The 23,469-nt window shown below is 42.2% G+C and overlaps 1 protein-coding gene across 19 annotated transcripts in view; it reads right to left on the reverse strand.

The window, feature by feature from the left end:
- LOC126326569 (patronin) overlaps positions 1-23,469 on the reverse strand; it is a 377,528-nt gene that overhangs the window by 28,582 nt on the left and 325,477 nt on the right. For 9 of the 19 annotated variants that reach the window (XM_049995777.1, XM_049995779.1, XM_049995784.1 and 6 more), the window contains 2 exons: positions 14,061-14,159; positions 3,061-3,192 (listed from right to left, as the gene is read on the reverse strand). In XM_049995777.1, coding sequence (XP_049851734.1) covers positions 3,061-3,192; positions 14,061-14,159 — 231 coding nt within the window. The remainder of the gene's footprint in view (positions 1-3,060; positions 3,193-14,060; positions 14,160-23,469) is intronic. The other 10 variants (XM_049995785.1, XM_049995783.1, XM_049995781.1 and 7 more) reach the window with 3 other exon arrangements.

Here is a 23,469-nt window from a genome sequence, read left to right on the forward strand (position 1 = left end):
TGAAATTACCGAAAGTACTCTAAATCCATCTTTGCAACTACACCAAAATGCATACTTTTTTCACCAAATGCATTGTGTTTTATTAAAATTAAGCCTGATGGGTGTCCTGTAATGATACATATCTACAATCTGGCTTGCTTTCTGAAACTAAAAATAGTTTGTTACAAATGATGTCTATATTACTTAAGATATCTTATGTCCAATTTTCACTCACATCAGGAACCACTATCTGCTCATATGTTTTTGAGGTAGGTATTCCTTATTTGACACTGTTATTAGATTTTATAACACTTGGACACAGTTGGACTACTGTCTAGAAATGTTTCAACCATCTCTTTGTATGCCCCACATTTTTACATTCTTGTTTGTGTAATGTTCGTGTGACAATTTTTTTTACAAACAAGGTATTTCACAGTAGAGTTGTACAAGTTTTTTTCAATTTGGTCATTGGTCCACCCCTATTTTATTCTTGTGGCAACTAAAACTTCCTGTCACCTAAAAACCACTCATTCAAAAGTGATGAATTTTGAGTATCAGCCACTTTTGTCTGGCTGCCATATTAAAATTTACTACTTTTGGCGAAACAAAACATCACCACCTCACTAACATCCCAATGCAATTGAAACTGCAATGGAATATTGAAACACTGGTTCATGTAACAAGGGACTGAGGACAAATCTGGTCAAAAGTTTTTCATAAACTCGTTCATGGTTTAAAAAAGTGTAGTTTCTTTACTCATCTTGTTGCAAAGCCACACTAATTCACATTTCACCAGCTATAAATTACTCTTAAAAATCACATCATTCCATTGAAAAAGTGTGCAGTTACTTATATTCGTGGCAGATAAAAGTTAGGCTTGTTTACCATATGGCAAAATACACTGAGCTGACGAAAGTCATTGGACAGCGATATGCACATATACAGAAGGCAGTAATATTGCTTAAATAAGGTATAAAAGGGCAGTGCATTGGCGGAGCTGTCATTCGTACTCAGGTGATTTATGTGAAAAGGTTTCTGATGTGATTGTGGCCACACAGTGGCAATTAGCAGACTTTGAACATGGAATGGTAGTCTGCGGTAGAGGCATGGGACATCCCATTTCGGAAATTATTAGGGAATTCCGCATTTCAGGCACTGCCTCTCACCAGGGGCAATGCAGTGGCCAACAACAAACAGTAGCAGCATTTGTGCACAGCTGTCAGTGCTAACAGACAAGCAACACGGCATGAAATAACTGCAGAAATCAATGTGGGACATATGATGAAGGTATCCGTTAGGACGATGCAGCGGAATCTGCCATTAATGTGCTACGGCAGCAGGCAACCGACACGAGTGCCTCGGCTAACAGCACATCATTGCCTGCAGCACCTGTCCTGGGCTTGCGATCATATTGGTTGGACCCTACATGACTGGAAAACAGTGGCCTGGTCAGATGAATCCCAATTTCAGTTGATAAGAGCTGACGGTAGGGTTCAAGTGTGATGCAGACCCCACAAGACCTTGGACCCAATTTGTCAACAAGGCACTGTGCAAGCTGGTGGTAGCTCCATAATCGTGTGGGCTGTGTTTACATGGAATTGACTGGGGCCTCTGACCCAACTGAACAGATCACTGACTTCAAATGTTTATGTTTGGCTACTCTGCACCCATTTGTAGATGTTTGCTGCCATTCATGTTCCCAAACAACAATGGAAGTTTTATGGATGGTAATGCACTGTGTCATGGGGTGAAAATTGACTGTGACTGGTTTGAAGAACATTCTGAACAATTTCTGGGGAATGACTGGCCACACAGGTTGACCAGCACGAATCTCATCAAACTTTTATGATACTTAACAAGAGGTCAATTTGTGCAAAAAATCCTGCACAGGTTCAAAAACGGCTCTGAGCGCTATGGGACTTAACATCTGAGGTCATCAGTCCCCTAGAACTTAGACCTACTTAAACCTATCTAACCTAAGTACATCACACACATCCATGCCCGAGGCAGGATTCGAACCTGCGACCACAGGAGCAGCACGGTTCCAGACTGAAGTGCCTAGAACCGCTCGGCCACAGCGGCTGGCGCCTGCACAGGTGACACTTTCACAATTATGGATGACTATAGAGGAAGCATGGCTCCATATTTCTGTAGGGCATTTATAACAACTTGTTGAGTCCATGCCACGTTGAGATGCTATGCTACACCCGCCAGGAGGAGGTCCTACACGATATTACAAGGTATCCAGTGACTTTCGTCACATCAGCATATTCCACTATTTCAAATACTGAAATGAGATTTTGGGAATTGATAGCATGTGAACTGTTTGACAGATTTGAGGGGTGTTATGAGTATTTCATTCTAGCTTCACCACTGCCAAGTGCAATCATATATATATATGTACGCTACATAAAATGAATTTCATCAAGACCGGTGACAGAGGTCTCCTCTCAAGCCAAAAGAAAAAATATGTATGTTTGCTAGATTTTGTACAAAGCAATGTATGGTCTTATAAGCACCAAATGCAAGCTAATAGTGACCCCTAGTTTTCAATGCAAACTTTTTGAATTTCAGGCAGTGTGTTACTCATACATGAAATCTCACAATAACTCTGACCATTAGTGGCGCAATGGGCAATTCACCAGGAAGTGGACAGTTCACCAAAAATTAATGCACTTGGCTGAACGAGGCCCACTGAAAAAATTCACCTGTGTGTGTACCTGCTTAGAGGCTGGATCTGCAATTCCCAGAACTGCAGGTAATCGTCTCAAGGTTGTGCCTCCACTAATGCAGGGATTTTGGGTCTTCAAGTATCCATCAGAATTGCATTTGCAGCCCCCCCCCCCCCCCCTCTCTCTCTCTCTCTCACACACACACATGCACGCATGCACATACACACACACACACACACACACACACACACACACACACACACACACACGATAATTAATACTAACAAACAATTTTATGTTCTTACATAAATGGCAATCTGAAAGATACTACTATTTACTTATTAGAAATGCACACAAAATAACTGAAAATCTGACCATTTAAAAGCATGTTACTGAAGGACTGGCATACCTGATGGCGAAGGTAGGTGGCGCATGCTGCTTGTGCCTGGAGATGGTGCTCTTCTTGGAGGAGTCGCTCTGCCCAAACCAGAGTCTGTATCTGTGTAACGATAGACCATGCTATCCTGATCTGTGCTTGAACCTATATTATAAAAGTAGAGAAACAGCTGAAGGCATAACAAAACCATATTTTCTGGAATTAACCAGATGAAAGAAAATTTGAAGCAGAAAGTACAAGACTGACATGTTATAAAACCACTGTAACACAGTTCATAAAGGTGTTCATTTCTCTGTACTTGTCCTACTTTAAAGATCACTAAATTGATGATTCTTTTTTTCAAAGTCAGATGATGGAGGCTACTGGAATAATTTATGTCCAACACCTCCAATTGAACTACAATTTGTCTCTCAGCCAAAAACAGAAATTTACAATAATGGACGAGATAATTCTAGACAAATAAAATATACGGAGGGAAAAGTCAGATGCAGGCAGAGTTTCAGTTGACACCAATGTATTTCTTATCTGCTATGATTATGACGAGAAAGAATTAACATGAAATTCAATCGTTTTATTTTATTTAGCAATTGAATACCCCATCACAAGCTACTGAATTTGGTAAGTTGGGTATCCAGAGTGTTTCTTTTTACTAATTTTGTCTCTATTTTATTTTGTGCTTTTACCTTTTCATTTTCATCCTATCCTAACCTGTATCCCCCCACCCCCCCTTCTCATATCCCCCTTTCCTCCCACACTGCCACCAAGCTCTTTATTGTTCTATTTGGGAGGAGCCTAAAGGATTTGTTGGTGGCCACTTTCTCCTACTTCACTGAAGAGTTTGTGTATATATTACCAATGATGTCAAGTAACACAGATATTAGTGCAACAGGAATTCTGCACAAATACAACAGCCTAAGAAATATCATATGCCTCTCAGTGCAATGAATATTTACATGTTTTGTGACAAGTCATTTATCATCTTTAACTGCATATATAAACTTCTACACAGCCATGAGGATCGTTGTACTCTTTGGAAGGTATTAGCCTACTTGTTTTTCTTTGTAAATATTTATTGTGTACTATTCTTCCTGTGACACATGCTGCACTCTGGAGGATCTCCTCATTACCGATCCATTGGAATGGAAAGTAATTCTAATCCGAACTATACATTTCACTATCTTTACTTCTCCTTCTGACATCGTTAACTCTCAAGTGAAGCTGGCACAGTGCTTACCAATGTACACTGCTAGCCATTAGAACTGCAGCACCAGAAAGAATAGCAAATAAAAACATGTTACTTATTGTGCTCACACAGTATATAAGAATAATACATTATTGCATTAAGGGGCACAGAGGATGTGAAATTTCGTACCCAGAGCTGACATCTCTGAAAGAAACAGTGGCATTGAGACCAACTGAGATTGGATTATAAATAAAGTTAGTCCTTCATGATGTTTCAGCTCTATACTAAAACCCACAAATCTTAGTGGCTGGTGGGTAGTGGAGTGCCGGTCTTTTAGTAATCCATGACCAGATGCTTCCAGTCATTGAAAGATCCAGCAACAGTCCACACACCCCGTCTTGAGTGGGTCATGGCAGCACAGGCAGCATGCGGTCTTGCATCTCTTTCTTCATAAATAATGCCATGAAGACCTTGAAGACAGGGTGGTGCCATAAGCCTTACCACGTCAGAACTGTAATGACAGCTGTCAAATTAAGGGCAATGCACCCCACACCATCATGAGACATATTGTGATCGTATAATCGTGACAAATGCGATCTGACAACATTCAGTCTCCTTGGAAAATCCACATGTAGACATCTTGATGCTGTTTATGGAATTGGGACACATCCGTCAAAGCTATGTGATGCCACTCCAGTGATTAGTGTTGTTATTGGATGCACCATTCTTGGGACACTTGTCTCTGGTCCTATGTCATGGGAAGCTGCAACAATAGTCACCATGCTGGCATTCTGTGGTGCTCACATTGATCATGTGGTGTGATGTGGATGTATGGTCCCACATACTTAAGCAAACTGTAAGTCTGTTCCTTGAACTCTAGTCTTGTATGGTTCTCTCGAACCCATCAGCTCCGTATTCACAGGACAGGGATGAGATCCTGACAAAAATGAGAAACAATGTAGTGGAATGATAAACTGCAGTCTTGATAGACCACAATGGTGACTGTGTCAAATTCCAACACATGTTAGGAGGTAATTCTCTTTCTTATATGAAGCATAGCACTATCTCATCACATACAATCAATATTCAAATGCAATTTCTAGATGAGAAATAAAGTGCATAATCTTTCCTCATTTACATACCCTAGCATGTGGCACACTGCATGTCAGTTTGACATTTGTTCCATACTACCTTCGTGTTATTGTAATTTTAATGGTCAGTAGTGTAATATTTCTGAACTCCTACTCTCTCCGACACATCCCCCTTCATCTTCGTGCTCTCATCCTCACTACAGGTGAGTAATTCTTAGCCTGTGGTCAGAGTGATTTGCCCTTCATTTTTAACGTTCCCCAGCCTATCCTCCTCTCCTGTCCAAGAAAGGAACTAATAATTCTTAAGGCTAGGCTAGTATAGTGTAGTGTATGTTTACTCTTATGTGTGTTTATTGGCAGTACTAAATGTTTTGTCTCCTGATAGTAAGTACTAGCCCACAATGCTGTCTCATAATTTATTAGAATGTCAACATTGTCAGCTTCAGCTTACAACCCTCCTGAAGTATGTACCTATGGGGCATGCTACAGGAACTTTAGCCATGTTTTTGTGGATTAAAACCCATACGAACAAAGCATCATGGCAAATCCTATGATGCCGCTGGCAACCTCATATTAAATCAGTTTGATTTCCAGTCAAGAGTTGCCTCCGCCATGTGATAAAATGGGTGATAAAATTACAAGAGTGTGAAATTGCCGCCCCCTCTCTCTCTCTCTCACACACTCTCTCTCTCACACACACTCTCTCCCTCACACACTCTCTCCCTCACACACTCTCTCCCTCACACACTCTCTCCCTCACACACTCTCTCCCTCACACACTCTCTCCCTCTCACACTCTCTCCCTCTCACACTCTCTCCCTCTCACACTCTCTCCCTCTCACACTCTCTCCCTCTCACACTCTCTCCCTCTCACACTCTCTCCCTCTCACACTCTCTCTCACTCTCTCTCTCTCACTCACTCTCTCACTCACTCTCTCTCTCTCTCTCACTCTCACTCTCTCTCTCTCTCTCACTCTCTCTCTCTCACTCTCTCTCTCTCTCACTCAAGATTTCTATCCCAATTCCAGCTTCTTATCATTTTATTTGAATCAGCTGTGGCTACCTGGTGAAACATTGTAAACTAACTAAACAAACACTGTTTTCTGCCTTGATTCACAAATTTTATTATGGTTACTGTATAACCTAGGTTTCCAGTTATAAGCCCATTTTCAAGTACAGTACTGATTCCAAAGAAGTACTTTAAAATGTGCTTATAACTCTAAACCTAGGATTGTGCAGTAAACATAATAAAATTTGTGAAACAAGGCAAAAAACAGTGTTTGTTTAATTATCCCTTTATCTCTGTACAACATAACAAACAAAGCTCTTGATACCTAGTTATTATATGCTATTACCAATGAGTTTAATTCAAATTCTCTGGCAGTGAGACAGATATTATCACTCATTATTTGGATGCCGCACATACAGGGTGTATACACAGACAAGGAAAAAAAAATTCCCTGATTTCCCGGTTAAAAATACACTTTCTCCCAGGTGAAAACATACTTTTTCTGTGTTACGAGACAGTATATTTTCCCTTGGAACTGCAAAACTTATCAATCCTTTGAATGGTTATGGTTATGGTTTTATACAAGGGCGTAGAACTTCCCGGCACTTTAGAAAACGAAACTTAGGGAAAAAGACACATTTTGGAAATATCTTTGATGTGCAGCAACATACACACTGCGTATTTCTGTATTATGAAAGTATACATTGGAATTCCACCAAACACCGCATGTTACTTTCGAATAATTGAAATCAAGATTGCAAAGCACTTTTGTAAGCCAGTCATAGCTCATGTCACGTGATCTCGTGTGTGTGTGTGTGTGTGTGTGTGTGTGTGTGTGTGTGTGTGTGTGTGTGAGGTTTACGGGCACTAAACAGCATGGTCATCAGCACTCAAACGCATAAAAACAGAAACACATGCAGTGAAGGGACTAAGACGAACAGCGAACAAGGAGAACGGCTGGTTACTGTATATATAGAGGCAAAGCAAGAGGAGAAGGAACACACTAAAAATGGAAAGGAAACACAAGGAAAATAACAGAAACCGAAGGAAAACAAGGAGATAATGGTGACTGGCGGACCTCTTACCTAAAACCTGGGCGAGCCAGTCACCCAGCAGCACATTAAAATCCTCTCCCTAAAATTCGAGGCAACAAACTGGACAGAACACAAAACCGTAACACCTTAACCACAGTCTTGCAAAATAGAGGGCAAATCCAGTGGCAAAGAAACCACCGCCCTCTGGTCAGAGAGTAAATGACAGACAAGTAAAATGTGGCGACAGTAATCTGGATGCCACAAGCGCTGCAGATTGGGGGGTCCTCCCACCGGAGTAAAAAACCATGCGTTAAGGGACTGTGCCTGATGCGGAGGCGAGTCAGGAGAACCTCATCCCGCCTGCATGACTGGTAGGACGTACGCCATGGCCGTGTGGTGGCCTTGACCAGACGCAGCTTATTTTCACCGACTGCCAGCCACTCCTCTTCCCATTGACGCATAACACGAAAACGCAGGAGGGAGGTAACAGCATGGAGGGGGACGGCATAGTCAGCAACGTGAGGGAGGAACATGCATCTTTGGCAGCCACATCCGCCAGTTTGTTTCCCCTAATACCCACGTGCCCTGGCACCCAGCAGAAAGAAACCACCTTCCCCTGCCGTTGCAGGTGGAGTAGGGCATCATGGATGTTCTGGACGACCGTATCCACTGGGTACAAGTGTTGCATAGTCTGAAGGGCACTCAGGGAGTCAGAACAGATGGGGAACTTAAGACAGGGAACACATCTCATCTGCTCCAATGCCCACAAGATCGCAAACAATTCGGCGTCAAAGATGGTAAACGCCGCAGGAAGTCTTAACCTGATGACTCGATCACGGAAAACAACAACACAACAAACAGAGTCCCCCTGTTTAGAGCCATCCGTAAATACTGGTACGTGGTCGGGATGCTGGTGTAAAATATCGGAAAATGAGGTAAAAACAAACGCAGGAGTGCAGCTCCTCCAGTACTCCAACAAGTCTAAAAGGACGCTGGGCCTCTGGAGCAACCAGGGAGGCAGGCGGGTAAAACCTTGTCGTTGGGGGGTCCACACGCTCCACACCAAGGGACTCGAGCAAATCCTTAGCACGAATCCCAAATGGTCTCGTTGCCCTTGGATGACAGTAAAAGAGACGTTCCGTAGGCAGCCGAGCAATGGTAGGGTATGCAGGGGAGGTAGGACAGGCAAGGAATTTACACACCCGTCGCACCTTGAGGAGTTTTCGCCAGATGGCAAGCGGCGGTTCCCCTGCCTCAGCACACAGGCTGGAGATGGGACTGGTATGGAAGGCACCAGTAGCCAGCCTGATACCCTCATGGTGTACTGCGTCAAGAATCTTCAGATACGAAGGCCTTGCTGACCCATACACGGTGCAACCATAGTCAAGATACGATCGGATGAAAGCCCTATAAAACTGCAGCAGATGCGCCCAATCTGCTCCCCAGGACCGATGGCTCAGACACCTCTCAAGGTGCGGGCCTGAAGGCACTGAATATTTAGGTCTTTAACGTGAGGCAATCACGGCAACTTGTAATCAAAAGTGAAGCCCAGGAACCTCACAGTGTCTCTAAAAGGAAGAACAGTGTCCCTCAGACGCAATTCAGGGGAGGTAAAAAGACGTCGAGAACGATTAAAATGAACACACACACATTTGTCTGCAGAAAAGGTAAAATCCGTCGTTGCAGTCCATGCCTCTAAGCGCTTTATCATAAGCTGCAACTGCCGACTAGCAGTGACAAGACTGGAGGAAGAACAGAAAAAAGCAAAATCGTCCACAAACAAGGAGCATTGGGGAGGACTCCGGATAGTGGATGTGATACTGTTGATGGTGGCGGCAAAGAGGGTGACACTTAAAACGCTTCCCTGAGGAACACCATTCTCCTACACGTACAAATCAGATAGCACATTACCAACCCGATATCGAAAGAGGCGGAGGGAAAGAAAGGACCGAATGAAGATGGGGAGACGGCCACAAAAGCCCCACTCACGGAGTTGATTGAGGATAAGGCGGCGCCAAGTAGTGTCATACACCTTATTAATGTCAAAGAATACACCTAGACAATGCTAGTTACATAGGAAGACCTGCTGGATGGCCGCCTCAAGCAGGCTCAAGTTGTCTATAGTGGAACGGCATCTCTGAAAGCCACACTGAGAGGGGCTAAGGAGCTGCCTGGTCTCGAGCAGCCAAACCAGGCGATGGTTGACCATGCATTCCAACATCTTCCCGACACAGCTCGTCAAGACAATACTTCGATAATTACTGGGATGCGTTCGGTCCTTCCCCGGTTTGAGGAGGGGAATCAAAATCGCCTCCCTCCATGAGTCAGGGCACGTGCCAGATAACCAGATCATATTAAAACAATTCAGGAGAACTTCCTTGGATGGCAGCAACAAGTGCTGCAGCATGCTGTACTGGATTTGATCATGACCAGGCACAGTACCATGAGCCACAGACAGCGCCGAATCCAGTTCCCACATTGTGAAGGGGCAGTTGTAGGGTTCAGAATTTGGAGGCCGGAAGTCCAAGTGACCCCTCTCGATGGCAGTGCGGTAGCGGCAGAAATCTGGATCACAGTTAATAGTGGCGGTCGATTCCGCAAAATGCATGGCCAGTGTCTGGGCAATGTCTCTTGGTGCCGTGAGGAGACATCCCTGATGCAGCAATGCCGTGACAGATAGTTGGCCGAGTTTCCCGGAAATCCTCCTGTTGGCTTCCCATACTTTCGTAGAACTAGTGGAGTTCAAGAACGATTGTTGTGACCGTCATTTGCTCTCTTTAATCACTCGCCGTGCTTTGGCCCTTGCCACCCGAAAGGCTGCAAGATTGTCAGCTGAGGGATGGCACTTGAAGCGGCGCAGAGCTGCACGGTGGGCTCGGATAGCTGAGCAGCACTCAGTGGTCCACCAAGGAACAGGACGCCTCTTGGGATGACCGGATGACCAAGGGATTGAAAATTCGGCAGCATGGGAGGTCACGGCTGTAACGTGGTCTACCCATTCGTGGACGCTGGCACGGTGTTCCAAAACAGCCAGTTGGCTGAAAAGTGTCCAGTCAGCTCTGCAGAGGTGCCACCGGGGCGGCACTGGTAATGCCACAGCTTCATCCAAGAGGCGAATCCAAAGGGGGAAGTGGTTACTAGAATGAAGGTCAGCAACAACCTCCCACAGAGCAGAATCCGCGAGTGCTGGAGAGCAAAAGGAAAGGTCAATAGCCGATGACGACCCGGAAGCAGTACAGAAATGAGTGGGAGCACCAGAGTTGAGAATGCACAGTTCTTCAGACACCATGAGGCTTTCCAGGCTGTGACCCATGGGGCAAGTAGTTGCAGAGCCCCATAAGACATTATGAGCATTGAAGTCCCCCAGAAGAAGAAACGGGTGAGAGCCGCAGAGCTATCGCATTCTGAGGTGGTAAGTAAACTGAACAGACTGTGAGCCTCAGACCCACAAGAAGGTCAATTGCAACTGCTTGCAAGTCTGTAACGAGAGGGAGCTCAGATGAGGGGTGCATGTCATGGACAAAAACCGCAACACCACCCTTTGCCTTTTCCCCCCGTCAGATCATCTTTTCGATATACGGTATAGCCCCGTAAAGAAGGAGCATCAGTGACCCGAAAATGTGTCTCTTGGAGACATAAGCACAAGGGGCCCTCTCATACAAGGAGTTGTAATTTGGCCACATGCGTTCTGAACCCATTCAGGTTCCACTGTAGTATGGGAGCCAGTGATCAGGGTGGCTGAACTTTCACCCTGCCTCTGTGCTTTGGAGGAGAGCCCGTACTGGCCGGAAATTTATTCCTGGGGCAAGAAGATCGCCCCTGGTCGACATCAATGTCCATCAGCTCCGATGACGACCCACGGGAGATGTCAGACAGTACGATGGCCTTGTCATCGGACCGACCCTGACTAGTCTCCTCAGATGGCAAAACCTTCACCTTCGGCGTCTTTGTCTTGGGGGGCTTTGAATGCAGAGCCCTGTCAACAGGTGGAGCTTTACTCGCCTGGGCAGAAGGCGCCATATAGGAAGAGGCAGGAAGTACCCCAATGTCAGCAACCACGGCCTTGTCCGACGTTGCGGGGAGAGCTGCAGGTTTCAAAACAACCACAGCAGCACAAGTGCACTGGCAAAAGCAGGTATTAGTGATAACACTAATCCGTTTGCGTAGCAACAGTGGCCATTTGTACTGGTTTTTTCAGAGCGGAAGTGAAAGATGTCGAAAACACATGAGGTTGCATGGCCTTAAAGAGCTTCTTGGCCTCACCATAGGGGATGCGCTTAGATGTTTTAATCTCCTGTATCTTCCATTCTTCTAGATAGAGGGGGCAGATCTGGCTCCAGACAGGGTGACTCCCAGAGCAATTCACGCACTTCACAGGCGATGAACAATCGGCTCCTTCATGGGCAGGCTGACCACATTTACCACAAGTGGCTATCCCATTGCACCCCAATGTAGTAGGCCATAAGGGCTGACATTTAAAACAGCGCATTGGCTACACTACAGACAAATAACCTCAGGAAAGGCTTACACAGAAATAAATTAATTTTTCTGGCCTGCTGTGATGGGAAAAAGAGAATGAGTTATGTTCACATGTTAAGGCCACTTTGTTCTCCGGATATATATCCCAAAATATTTTTCTCTGAGGATTCTCAAAATGACAAATGACCAGATATGCTATGTCATCTGCAAATGCAATGGAACTGATATTGTTCCATGTGTAGACATCAATGTTACCATAAGCAAAGTATTTTGTTACATTAATGTGTGGATTGTGGACCATGGAAGTAATTCTGAATAATACCTGCAGTAAGTAGCTTATATGTGCATACTATGCACAACATTATGTCAATGAATGCAACAAAATCAACAGTCATATTTTTGTTATCACAAATCTCGAATCACTTTTTGGAGCAATAAATTGATTTTTTTATATAATTCTCTCTGGCATTCTACAGGGGTCATATAACAAACAAAAGTGAATTTATAGGATCAGAAGTGATGCAGGATGGGGTAATCTGCTGACGGCTTTTGATGGGTGCCACTCTAATACTGATATGGAATAATTCTGCAATGCCAAAGATACTTGGACTAGTGGTATTCATCAGCATCGCCTTCATATTAACAAACCAGCACACAGGTAATATTGCTGGCCTCAGTCTCCCTCCATTCACACTGCAACCTTTTGTGAACACTTTCGTCTGTATTATTTGTGTTAGACACTATCACTACTTCGTGCCCATGCGAGATTATGTGGAATATATGTGACAACCTGTACGGGAATCAACATCATGAAATATAATGCTGGTTATAATCTTATGAAAATTAATGCAAATAAAAATATGAGGAATGAAAATATTGTACAGTTTCAGTGCTTCATCATGAAGTAAGACACACTATTAATAATAAGTGTTCTTTTGAATACCCTAGTTACTTTCACTCCAAAACATGGCTCTTGAGATGCTGTAGTGCTGCTTGAAGTGCAACACAAAATAGTATCCACAGACTACTGAAAATAACATTCGCCAAAAGATTTACGACTTTATTGGGAAACTTAGATGCTGGACAAAGATAGGCAGCTGAGAAAGAATTGGATTGGGATGATAAGTGAAATATTGTCTTGAGCACATGATTATCTCAGGTATTTCCCTCTGGAGAATAGTACTGTACTGTACTGTACTGTACTGTACTGTACTGTCCTGTCCTGTCCTGTCCTGTCCTGTCCTGTCCTGTCCTGTCCTGTCCTGTCCTGTCCTGTCCTTATTACCAAGCACACATTCCATTCCAAGCTCTCTCACAATTTTCAAACAATAAACAAAGATAAACATTATGATCAAGATTAATACCTATTACACCCTCCTGATTGCTTGATTTCTACAATTCATTTCTAGGAATCTAATGCTACTCTCTCAATTTTAATACAATAAGAACCTTGATTTAAAAAAAATAGTCAAGCATAAATGATCTACTTAAGCTCTCCATTTTATGTATCATTAAAGAACATTAAACTGCTTAACAGGGCTGTTTTACACGAAATGAGAAATTCTCTTTGTCATTTCTTAACTTACCTTTAGGTCCACCACATTAGCATTTAGAACATTTTGGTTGCTCTACTGCTGCTACAAAATTTTCACTCTGAATCAGTATGTCCTTTTCCCCATTATCTCTCATAATTCATTTCAGCTTTTGGCATAATATTTAGCTTGACAATCAAATTAAATTGTGGAAAAAGTGACGGCACTCTTTATTTTGTATTCAATGCAAAATAGAAATTTTAAAAGAATAAAACGACTTCACATTGTCATGCAGAGAACTAATTTATAAAACTTCACCATTACATGTGGCAGTCATGTTATAGCCTTAGTGAACTTGTGGGTTTTTAGGCTATTAATCAATTCTAAATGTGCAGCATGTATTAAATGAATACAGAAGTTCCCAATGAACCATCACCTCGTACACCATGTGGCAGTCATGTTATAGCCTTAGTGAACTTGTGGGTTTTTAGGCTATTAATCAATTCTAAATGTGCAGCATGTATTAAATGAATACAGAAGTTCCCAATGAACCATCACCTCGTACACCAAGGGTAAACAATCTATGAAAGCCTTTCAATAGTGAAATTAAACAGGTTGATTAGAAATCCATCCACCAGGGATTAGCTACATGCTGAGTCCTTTAGGAAGATCAATGCTTCTTACCACTTAAATTCATAAGTGAATTTGATTTCCTTCCCCTAAAGTTTCCCTGATAAGTAGGGTATTTCTGTCGACCTCTAACTTGACCTGGTTCCGAAACATCTGGAAATATTATATATCAGCATAGCTTAATATTACATAAAGAACAATTATTATAAATTGTTAAGATAAAGTGTTGCGTAGTCTGAATAATCTAAGAGTCATGGCACAAAATTTTCAATAGTGAATATCTGCACTGCTTGCAAGACAAATTGTACAGTATAACAGCACTGGAAATAAGCTCTCTACTTATATGATTATCAAACAATGGCTTTAATGCCTGTCTTTGTTGATATTTCTGTACCTTAAATTTTATATAGTACTACACTTCAATGAGTCATGACGTCAACACACTAAAAGTGCTACTGGCAGAACATTTTTTAAACTCTGAGAAAGGTTAGAACAGTGTGCTAGTCCACAGCTACAACCCAGGGCAAGATCTTTAGTAAGATCATCACATCCTGGTCTGACACACAGTTTTAATCTTTCAGGCTGTTTCGCCACAATGCACACAATGCTGTACAGAGAAGAGCCTCTCAAAACATTTTATTGTACCTTACATTACTACAGAGTATTAAAAAAACACATGACTGTGTGAAATTATCTTGCTGCTTGTTTTATAAATGTAACATCCATAAAGTATAGTATCAAAGTTTTATTTTGTTTTAAATCAGGCTTACACATATCGCAATTTTTGAATAAAATAAACTTTGTGCAGTTCCTGGTGTGTGAATGGTTTTAAATTCCAATGATTCATAGATAAAACTCATGTAGACGTGGCTCTCTGAACCATCTGCACAATGTTTCACCAATGTGCATGTTCTGAAAACTACTTTGTCCTTAGTGAGATTTTACAGGAAGTCTTCTTGGAACTGGAAGGGAGTTCTCATTTAATCATCATCATGACGTTAACTAGTGAATAAATTTACCAACAAACATTTTCAAACAGAATTGCTATAAGCTGCATTAGGTGTTAGGTAAGGGGTTGTTAGACTTGAAACTAACTCTCAATTTGTCAGAAAACAAAACATGGCTTAATTTAGTGTCTTATGCCCAATATTTTTAGCATTATGGTATTTATTTTTAATGACACACAATTCATCAACATGACCACAATTCAAGCATAGCTGGAAGTTTCAGTATTTCATTTGGTGTTTGTCAGATTCCTAGTGCATAATATCCTAATGCATCTTTTCTAGATACCTGGAACAAGATCATTTTGTAGCAATTCTAGACTATTTTTCTCATAATGTTGGTTGGTTGATATTGGCAGAGGCAAGAGGGAGAGGGAACCAAACAGTGACATCGTTGATCCCATGGTCCAAGGTAGCAGCCACTAAGGGAGGAACACCACCAACAGCACCCAGTCATTGAGAAAAGAAAACACCAAAAACAAAGAGGCAGAAAGAATGCTGGGCATCAGGAATAATAAAGAACAGGAGGGGCAGGGGTGAGAGCAGGTGGTGCCCCAGAGGTGCTAAGCGACAGGATGCTGGCAGTGCTGCCAACCCATGTTGATACTCACATGATGCCACACCATGATCGCAATACTACTGGGACATCAATACGTGAAGACAAATTTAAAAAAAGGGGAACAAAACGGCACAAAAGACCAGACAAAATTTGGGCAAAAGGGGAGAGAAACCCTGGCTGGAAAGGCCAGAGGCCCCCCAAACCAATGCCAACATTAACTGAGAGACTTCAATTCTGGAAGGAAATTCAATCACTTAGATGAAGAAAACTGAGGAGGGGTGTAACCATGCATGTGTTGTCCACTAACATCCACAACAAGGAAAGTTGGAGAGTGTATCACAATAAGTATCACAGTGAGGGAGTCCTACAACTACAAAGAGGGAGAGGAGGGGGGGGGGCTCATTAAAAAAAAAAAAAAAAAAAAAAAAAAAAAAAAAAAAAAAAAAAAAAAAAAAACCTGGTATGCCTGATACAAAGACTGCATAGGATGGTAGATTCCCCACCACCAGGACAGATGGAAAGAAGAACTCCACATGGTGGGAATCCCTTTAATTGCAGGAAGTTATAGCCTGAAGGTCATTCATCGAGTCGGCACTTAACAATACTCCGGTGAGGGAGTGCAGTTTAACCCAGATAACCCTACGTCCTTCTGGAAGGACGACGTAACTGACTATTGAAATTATTTATTTTTGCGAATAACGCATTGTTGCAATGGACTGTGACGCATTGTTATATGAAGTAGGCAGAGTCAGTTGCGCACTGTGACAGTCTGTCTGACGCTGTCGTTCATAGTGAGTGCGAAACTGTGTCTTTAAACTAGGGCCGATTTTACCATGGATGAACTGACTGACCTTGTCATCAATGGGTATGTATATTTTCTTTCATATTGCGTCAATAATTCTGAAACTTGTTATATAATATCTTAAAGAATTGACCTATATTATTTATGGGCTCATATTACGACATAGTTTTCGTCAGTTGTAATTCAATAATGTTTTCAACCGTCCTTCCAGAATGACGTCAAGATAATATGTTGTCATTTTGTATTCACAAAAAATGATGTACACTTATGGAACTTTTGGACATATTAGAATCAAAATATGAGGAAATACCTAATACTGGTGTGAATGTAACATTACACCCCCCTCTAAATTCAACTGATCATGTAACAGATGAAGATTCGGGTGCTGAAGAAAATCCAAGTGTAGATAAATTACCAGCAAGTCAGCTCAATGCTACTGCACTACATGACCTAAAAGAGAGGGGCGTGGAAGCAATAGGAACAATAAGAGGAAACAGAGTTAAGAATTGTACTCTATCATTTGTAGATAAAATGATAGAAAATAGAGGATCATATGAAATTTGTTCTGACTCAGCATCCGGGATTTCCATTGTACGTTGGAATGACGACAATGTTGTTGCTGTAGCCACCAACTTTGACAGAGTGCAACCACTACGCTCCGTAGCAACTTTTTCCAGGGAACAAAAGAAAAGGATTAGCGTGCCTCAACCTAACTTATTACACTCCTACAATACTCATATGGGAGGCATAGATCGAACTAAACAAAATGAATCCCTATATGGATGCTCTATAAGAGGGAAAAAATGGTATTTCCCGATCATTGCAAATTTTATAGACATTGCACAGCAAAATGCCTGGGATCTTTACAGGCACAACGAATAACCCACAGATCATCTGACATTTCATCGTCGAATTGTCACTGCAATTCTTGAAAGTAACAAAAGAGTCACTACCAACAGAGGATGTCCTTGTAAGAGGGCAAAACTAGATTCTAGATTTGATGGAAGAGGACATTATGTTGCTGAATTACCAACAGACGAGATAACAAAAAAGAAGCAGCTGAAATGTTGAAGTAGCCACAAAAATACTATGTGCGTAAAATGTGACGGACGACTTCATGTTTGTTGCTTTTTGTCTTACCATACTAGTGCATAAAATATGTGTAAAGGCTATTTTCTTTGATTTTTGTATTTATTAGCTGTTTTAGCCCATAATTCAAAATTATTTATGTTTATTTGAAAGTATAAAAAAACAAAACAAGTTAATTGTGCAATGTCATATACTTTAAAAACATGTTTCCTTATTGTCCTGACGTCCTTCTGCAAGGACGCCCATTTTTGGAAATACTAAATAAAAATAAATACTCAAAATTGTTTTTACTTTCTTCCTTACAACCTTGGGAATGAATGTAGATAATATATAAATCAATTTTTGAAAAACAAATAATTCCGGACTATCTGGGTTAATAGTGCAAAGGTCCTGGTAAATGACTATCAGTTCCACAATAAATCTCTCACACATGACAGGCAAGATGAAAGTTCCAGGCCAACACACATCATATGTGATCGTCACATTTACAGCCATCGGTGTAAAAAACACTAACACCCTGACACTCCCATAAAAGCAGGTGGACCAAACAACACACCAGAGCAGAGGAGGCTTTTGAACCCCAGGAGATATCCATTCGAATCTGGGCCCAATGAACCAAGGGATGTGTTAGGGAGACACAATGTAGGGAACCACACACAGAGGGAAGACGACCACTGCAGTGTAGAGAAGCGAGACAGAGCACAATGGATAAACCCGCCAGAAGGTGGACAGCAGGCAGGTGACGTCCTGGAGCCATGGAAAGAATAGAATATGAGGAGTGAGCAGGGAAAGATTGGATAGTGATGGCATTAGAAACCAAGAGCTGGGACCACTGAACCAAAAGGTAGGGGGGATCCCAGCATCAAGCAGGAAACTATTGACATGGTTAGTGTGAAAGACACTAGTGGTCACATGGCCAAACAGATACCATAATGGTGGACAAACTGTGGCCCAATAAAGGTGGAGAAGAGTAACGATTTGTGTCCTAACAGATGTCAGCAAGAATGCGAAGGACATTTAAGTTTACAGAAACAGTCAATCTTCAGAAGCAACCAAGTAGCCTTGTTGTCAAAAAGAAGGCCCAAGAAATGGAACTGGGGGCTCTTGGTCAGATGTAAGGAGTCTAGGCATAGCTCCGGATCAGGATGGACCATAGCACAGCAACAGGACTGTAACACCTGCGATTTAAGGGGAGACAATTGAAAACAATGGGAGAAAAGTCCATACAGAAGTGCACTAGGTGGCACCTTGAAGCTGCTGCTCTGTAGAGGCCACCAAGTGGAAGCTCACAACAATGCAGAAACCATCCAACTACACAGTAGGGGTGATGAACTGTCCAACAGAGGCTGTGAGTCTATTAATGGCAATGCAGAAAAGGACACTTAATGAACAATCCTGTGAAACAACATTCTCCTCGGTCTGCAGACAGCTGGAGCTGTGCTGACCTGAACTCTGAATGACCAATAGGACAGGAACTGACAAATAAAGCTCAGGAGGGCCCCAAAAGACCCCACTCATGGAGTGTAAGAATGGTGTGGTACAGTCAAGCTATGTTGTAGACCTTATGAAGACTGAAGAAAACTGTGACAAGATGATAGTGGCACTGAGAAAAGGCCTGCCGAACTATGATTTTTAACGAAATCAGATGATCAATCAGAAACAATCCCTCCGAAAGCTGCACTAGTAAGGAGACCAAAGGACCCACGATTTGAGGAGCCAAAAGAGCCAATGAGCCACCATCCATTGAAATAACTTGCAGAAGACATGTGTCAGACTGATCAGCCAGTATCAAACTTTCATTCTGCAGCAGAGTGTGTGCTGTTATGAAACTTCCTGGCAGATTAAAACTGTGTGCCGAACTGAGAATTGAACTCTAGACCTTTGCCCTGCACAGGCAAGTGCTCTACCATCTGATCAGCTGGTAACTACCATGGGACAACAGATCCTTATCGAGCTTAAGGGCATCAACCACAATACTGTCCCTACAATGAGAGAGGAAAATACTTTGGAGCCAAATACTGTTATATTACCGCAGGAAATATGGTTGTCATGGAGGATTGAGGTGTTGAAACAATAGTTTATGGACATAATTGGGGCCAGGAGATGAACTGTGGGAGGAGGAGAAGGCCAGAAGTTCTCACTCAGCAAAAGGTTCATTGCAGGATTCCACCTGACAAGGAGTACAACTTAAGTGAGAAGCTTTGGTCCTACTGTTTCCAGAGGAGGAAGGCAATCATTAGGATGATAACACTGATGCTGTCACAAAATCAGTCACAAGGTATTCCACAAGAACCAATGGGTCCATACAAATGTCACCCAGGCAGGCAAGGCCTGGGATGGAAGATGGCTGTTGGCAATCTTGCCAACATCCATGATGAAGAGAGAGGAGGAGAACCTAGTGAGGGGGCAAAGCATTCCCAACACACCTAATTGCTCTCTTTCATTAAGTATACGGATTTGGCATGAAGGCATTTAAGGGTACTCAGACCGGCAGTACATGGATGGAAATGAGAGAATCTACATCTACAGTTATACTCTACAAACCACCGTGAGGTGCTTGGCAAATGGTACGTCCCCTTGTACCAGTTATTAGGGTTTCTTTTATTCCATTCATGTATGGAGCAAGGAAAAAATGATTATTTGAATGTGTCTGTGTGGGCAGTAATTATTCTAACCTCCTCTTCATGATTCCTATGTGAGCGATATGTAGGGTGTTTTAGTACATCCCTAGACTCACAATTTGAAGCCTGTTCCTGAAACTTTGTCAAGAGACTTTCTTGGGATAGTTTATGTCTATCTTCAAGAGTCTTCCAGTTCAGTTTCTACAGTATCTGTGTGACACTCTCCCACGGATTAAACAAACCTGCGACCATACGTGCTGCCCTTCTATGAATACAATTATCTGGTGTTAGTCCTACTTGGTATGGGTCCCACACACTTAACCAATACTCTACAACTGGTCACACAAGTAATTTGTAAGCAATCTCCTTTGTAGATTGACTGCACTTCCCCAGTATTCTACCAATGAACTGAAGTCTACCCCCTGCTTTACCCACCACTAAACCAATGTGATCATTCCACTTCTTGTCCTACAAAGTGTTACACCCAGGTATTTGTATGAGTTGGCCGATTCCAACAGTGACTCACTGATATTACTGTCACAGAATACTACATTTTTTCCATTTTGTGAAGTGCAAGACTTTACATTTCTGAACATTTATAGCAAGTCACCAGTGTCTGCATCACTTTGAAATCTTATCACAATCTGATTGAATATTTATGTAGCTTCTTTCAGATAGCACCTCATTACAGATAAATGCATCATCTGCAAAAAGCCTGATGTTACTATTAATACTGTCTGCGTGGGTCGTTAACATACAATATGAACAGTAACGGTCCTGACAAACTTCCCTTAGGCACACCTGAAGTAACGTCTACATCCAACGATGGACTCTCCATCCAAAATAACATACTGCATCCTCCCTACCAGAAAGTCCTCAATCCAGTCACAAATTTCACTTGATACCCCATATGATCATACTTTTGACAATAGCCACAGTATGGTACCGAGTCAAATGCTCTTCGAAAATCAAGAAATACTGCATCTACCAGATTGCCTTGATCCACAGCTTTCAGTGTGTGTCATGTGAGGAAAGTATGAGTTGGGTTTGACATGATAGATGTTTTCAAAATGCATGCTGGTTGGCACTGAGGAGGCCGTTCTGTTCAAGATACACCATTATGTTTGAGGTCAGAATGCGTTCCAAAATTCTACCACAAATTGCTGTCAAGGATATTGGACGTTAGTTTTGTGGATCACTTCTACTATATTTCTTGTATACGCGTGCAACCTGTGCCTTTTTTTTAAGAACTTGGCATGATTTTTTGTTCAAGGGATCTACAACAGACTACAAGAGGGGCTAACTCAGCCGCAAATTCAGTATAGAATCTAACGGTGCTTCCCTCAGGTGCTGGCGCTTTGTTCAGTTTTAACTATTTCAGCTGTTTCTCAACACCATTGACACTAATATTTATTTTATTCATATTTTCAGTGGTATGAGGATTAAACTGTGGCAATTCTCCTGGATTTTCTTTGTAAAGGAACATTTGAAAATGGAGTTAAGCCTTTCAGCTTTTGTTTTGCTACCCTCAATTTCAGTTCATGTCTCATTCACTACAGACTGGACACTAACTTTGATGCCACCAACAGCCTTTATATGCAACCAGAATTTCTTTGGGTTCTGTGAAAGATCACTTTACAATGTTCTGCTTCAGTAGTCATTGAAAGCTTCATGCACTGCTCTCTTGGCACCCAACAGTGTTTCATTCAGCATATCTCTGTCTATAGCCCTAGACTTTGTTTTACACCTATAATGCAGTAGCCTTTATTTCTTTAGAAGTTTTTTTACTGTGACTGTATACCATGGGGGTTCCCTCCCATCATGACCTGTTCTGGGTACATGTCTATCCAGTGCATGGTCAACTATTCTTTTAAACTTGAGCCAGAGTTCCTCTACATGCTCCTTACCCTGTGCTGACAGTATCAAGTTCCTGATTGAGACGTGACACTTTTTTATATATATATTTTTTAAAATCTAGTTTACTAAATGTATGTATCTTTCTGCTAGTTTTAGCTGTCCTTTGTACTTTTGTTATCATTGTTGCCACAGCTGTGTCATGGTCACTGATACCAGTTTCGATGTGGATATCCGCAAAGAGGTCAGGTCTATTTGTTGCCATTAGATCCAATATATTTCTACCATGAGTGGAGTTCCTAACTATCTGATCTAGGTAGTTTTCAGACAAGGCATTTAGTCAAGTTTCACAGGTTGTCTTACCATACCCACCACTTACAAAACTGTAATTTTCCCAATTAATTATTGGATGATTAACGTTTCAACCGATGACTATAGTATGATGGGGGAACTTACATACAAGTTAACTGAGGTTTTCGGTGGAGTTTTCAGTTAATTCACGAGATAAGTATGGTGGGGCATAGAAGGATCGCAGTATCGTTTTAAGTCCATCTCCGATACTGAGTCTTGCCCAAACAATCTCTCATGCAGCTTCAATTTCTACCTCTTCAGTTTCTTGTCTACTGCGTCAAATACGCCACCTCCATTGCCCTTTTTGCCTCTTATTTCGATATACCTTAAATTTTCCCCAAAATTAAATCAAAGGGGAGTGGTCACTAGTGGCAACTGGTGTAATGGAGGGAGAAGGGGAGGGGGAATGGAGCAAAAGATTGATGGCAGGGAAAGTGCCATAAGCTGCACTAGGATGGATAGGCTAATCATCATTAAGAATGCACAGGTTGTGGTCTGCAAGGAAATGGTCTATGAAGAGACCCTGACCAGATAACAAAGTACTCTGCCACAAAAGAGTGATTGGCATTACAATCCCCAAGGAGGAGGAAGGGTGGGGGAAGTTGCTGTAGGATGACAGAGCTGAGATCAGAAGACAGGTGTTGCCTGTCAGGAGGGAGGTAGATAGATATTGAAAACTGTTACTGCTAAGCCAAAGTGGACCCAGATGGTAACCACTTCAAATGTGCTATGAATGGCAATCCATGTACTAGCAAAGTCTGTACGGACCAAACGCAAGCGCCACTAGAAGCTGTCAAATGACTGAATCAGTTCTGACAAAGCAGACACAAGAGTGTCAGTGAGTGCACGTCAGTAAAGTGAGATTTCTGTAGATGGACACACACTGAAGAATAGGAGGAAATAAGGTATTACAACTCCAGAAAGTGACAGTAGTATCCTTTACAATTCTGACCGAAATGGGAGGCAAATGGACTGAAGCCAGTCACATTTGCTGGGTCACTATTCATCAATGACAAGGATGGGGGGGATGACGGATGACACATCTATAAACAAATTGTCAAACCTGCTTTTTGTGTGTGTGTGTGTGTGTGTGTGTGTGTGTGTGTGTGTGTGTGTGTGTGACGACACAGAAAGGGGTCACTGGAGAGTGTCCCATCAACGGCAGACTCCAAAGAAGAGGGAC

Source organism: Schistocerca gregaria, chromosome 2 (genome assembly GCF_023897955.1).
Source record: "Schistocerca gregaria isolate iqSchGreg1 chromosome 2, iqSchGreg1.2, whole genome shotgun sequence".
NCBI lineage: Eukaryota > Metazoa > Arthropoda > Insecta > Orthoptera > Acrididae > Schistocerca > Schistocerca gregaria.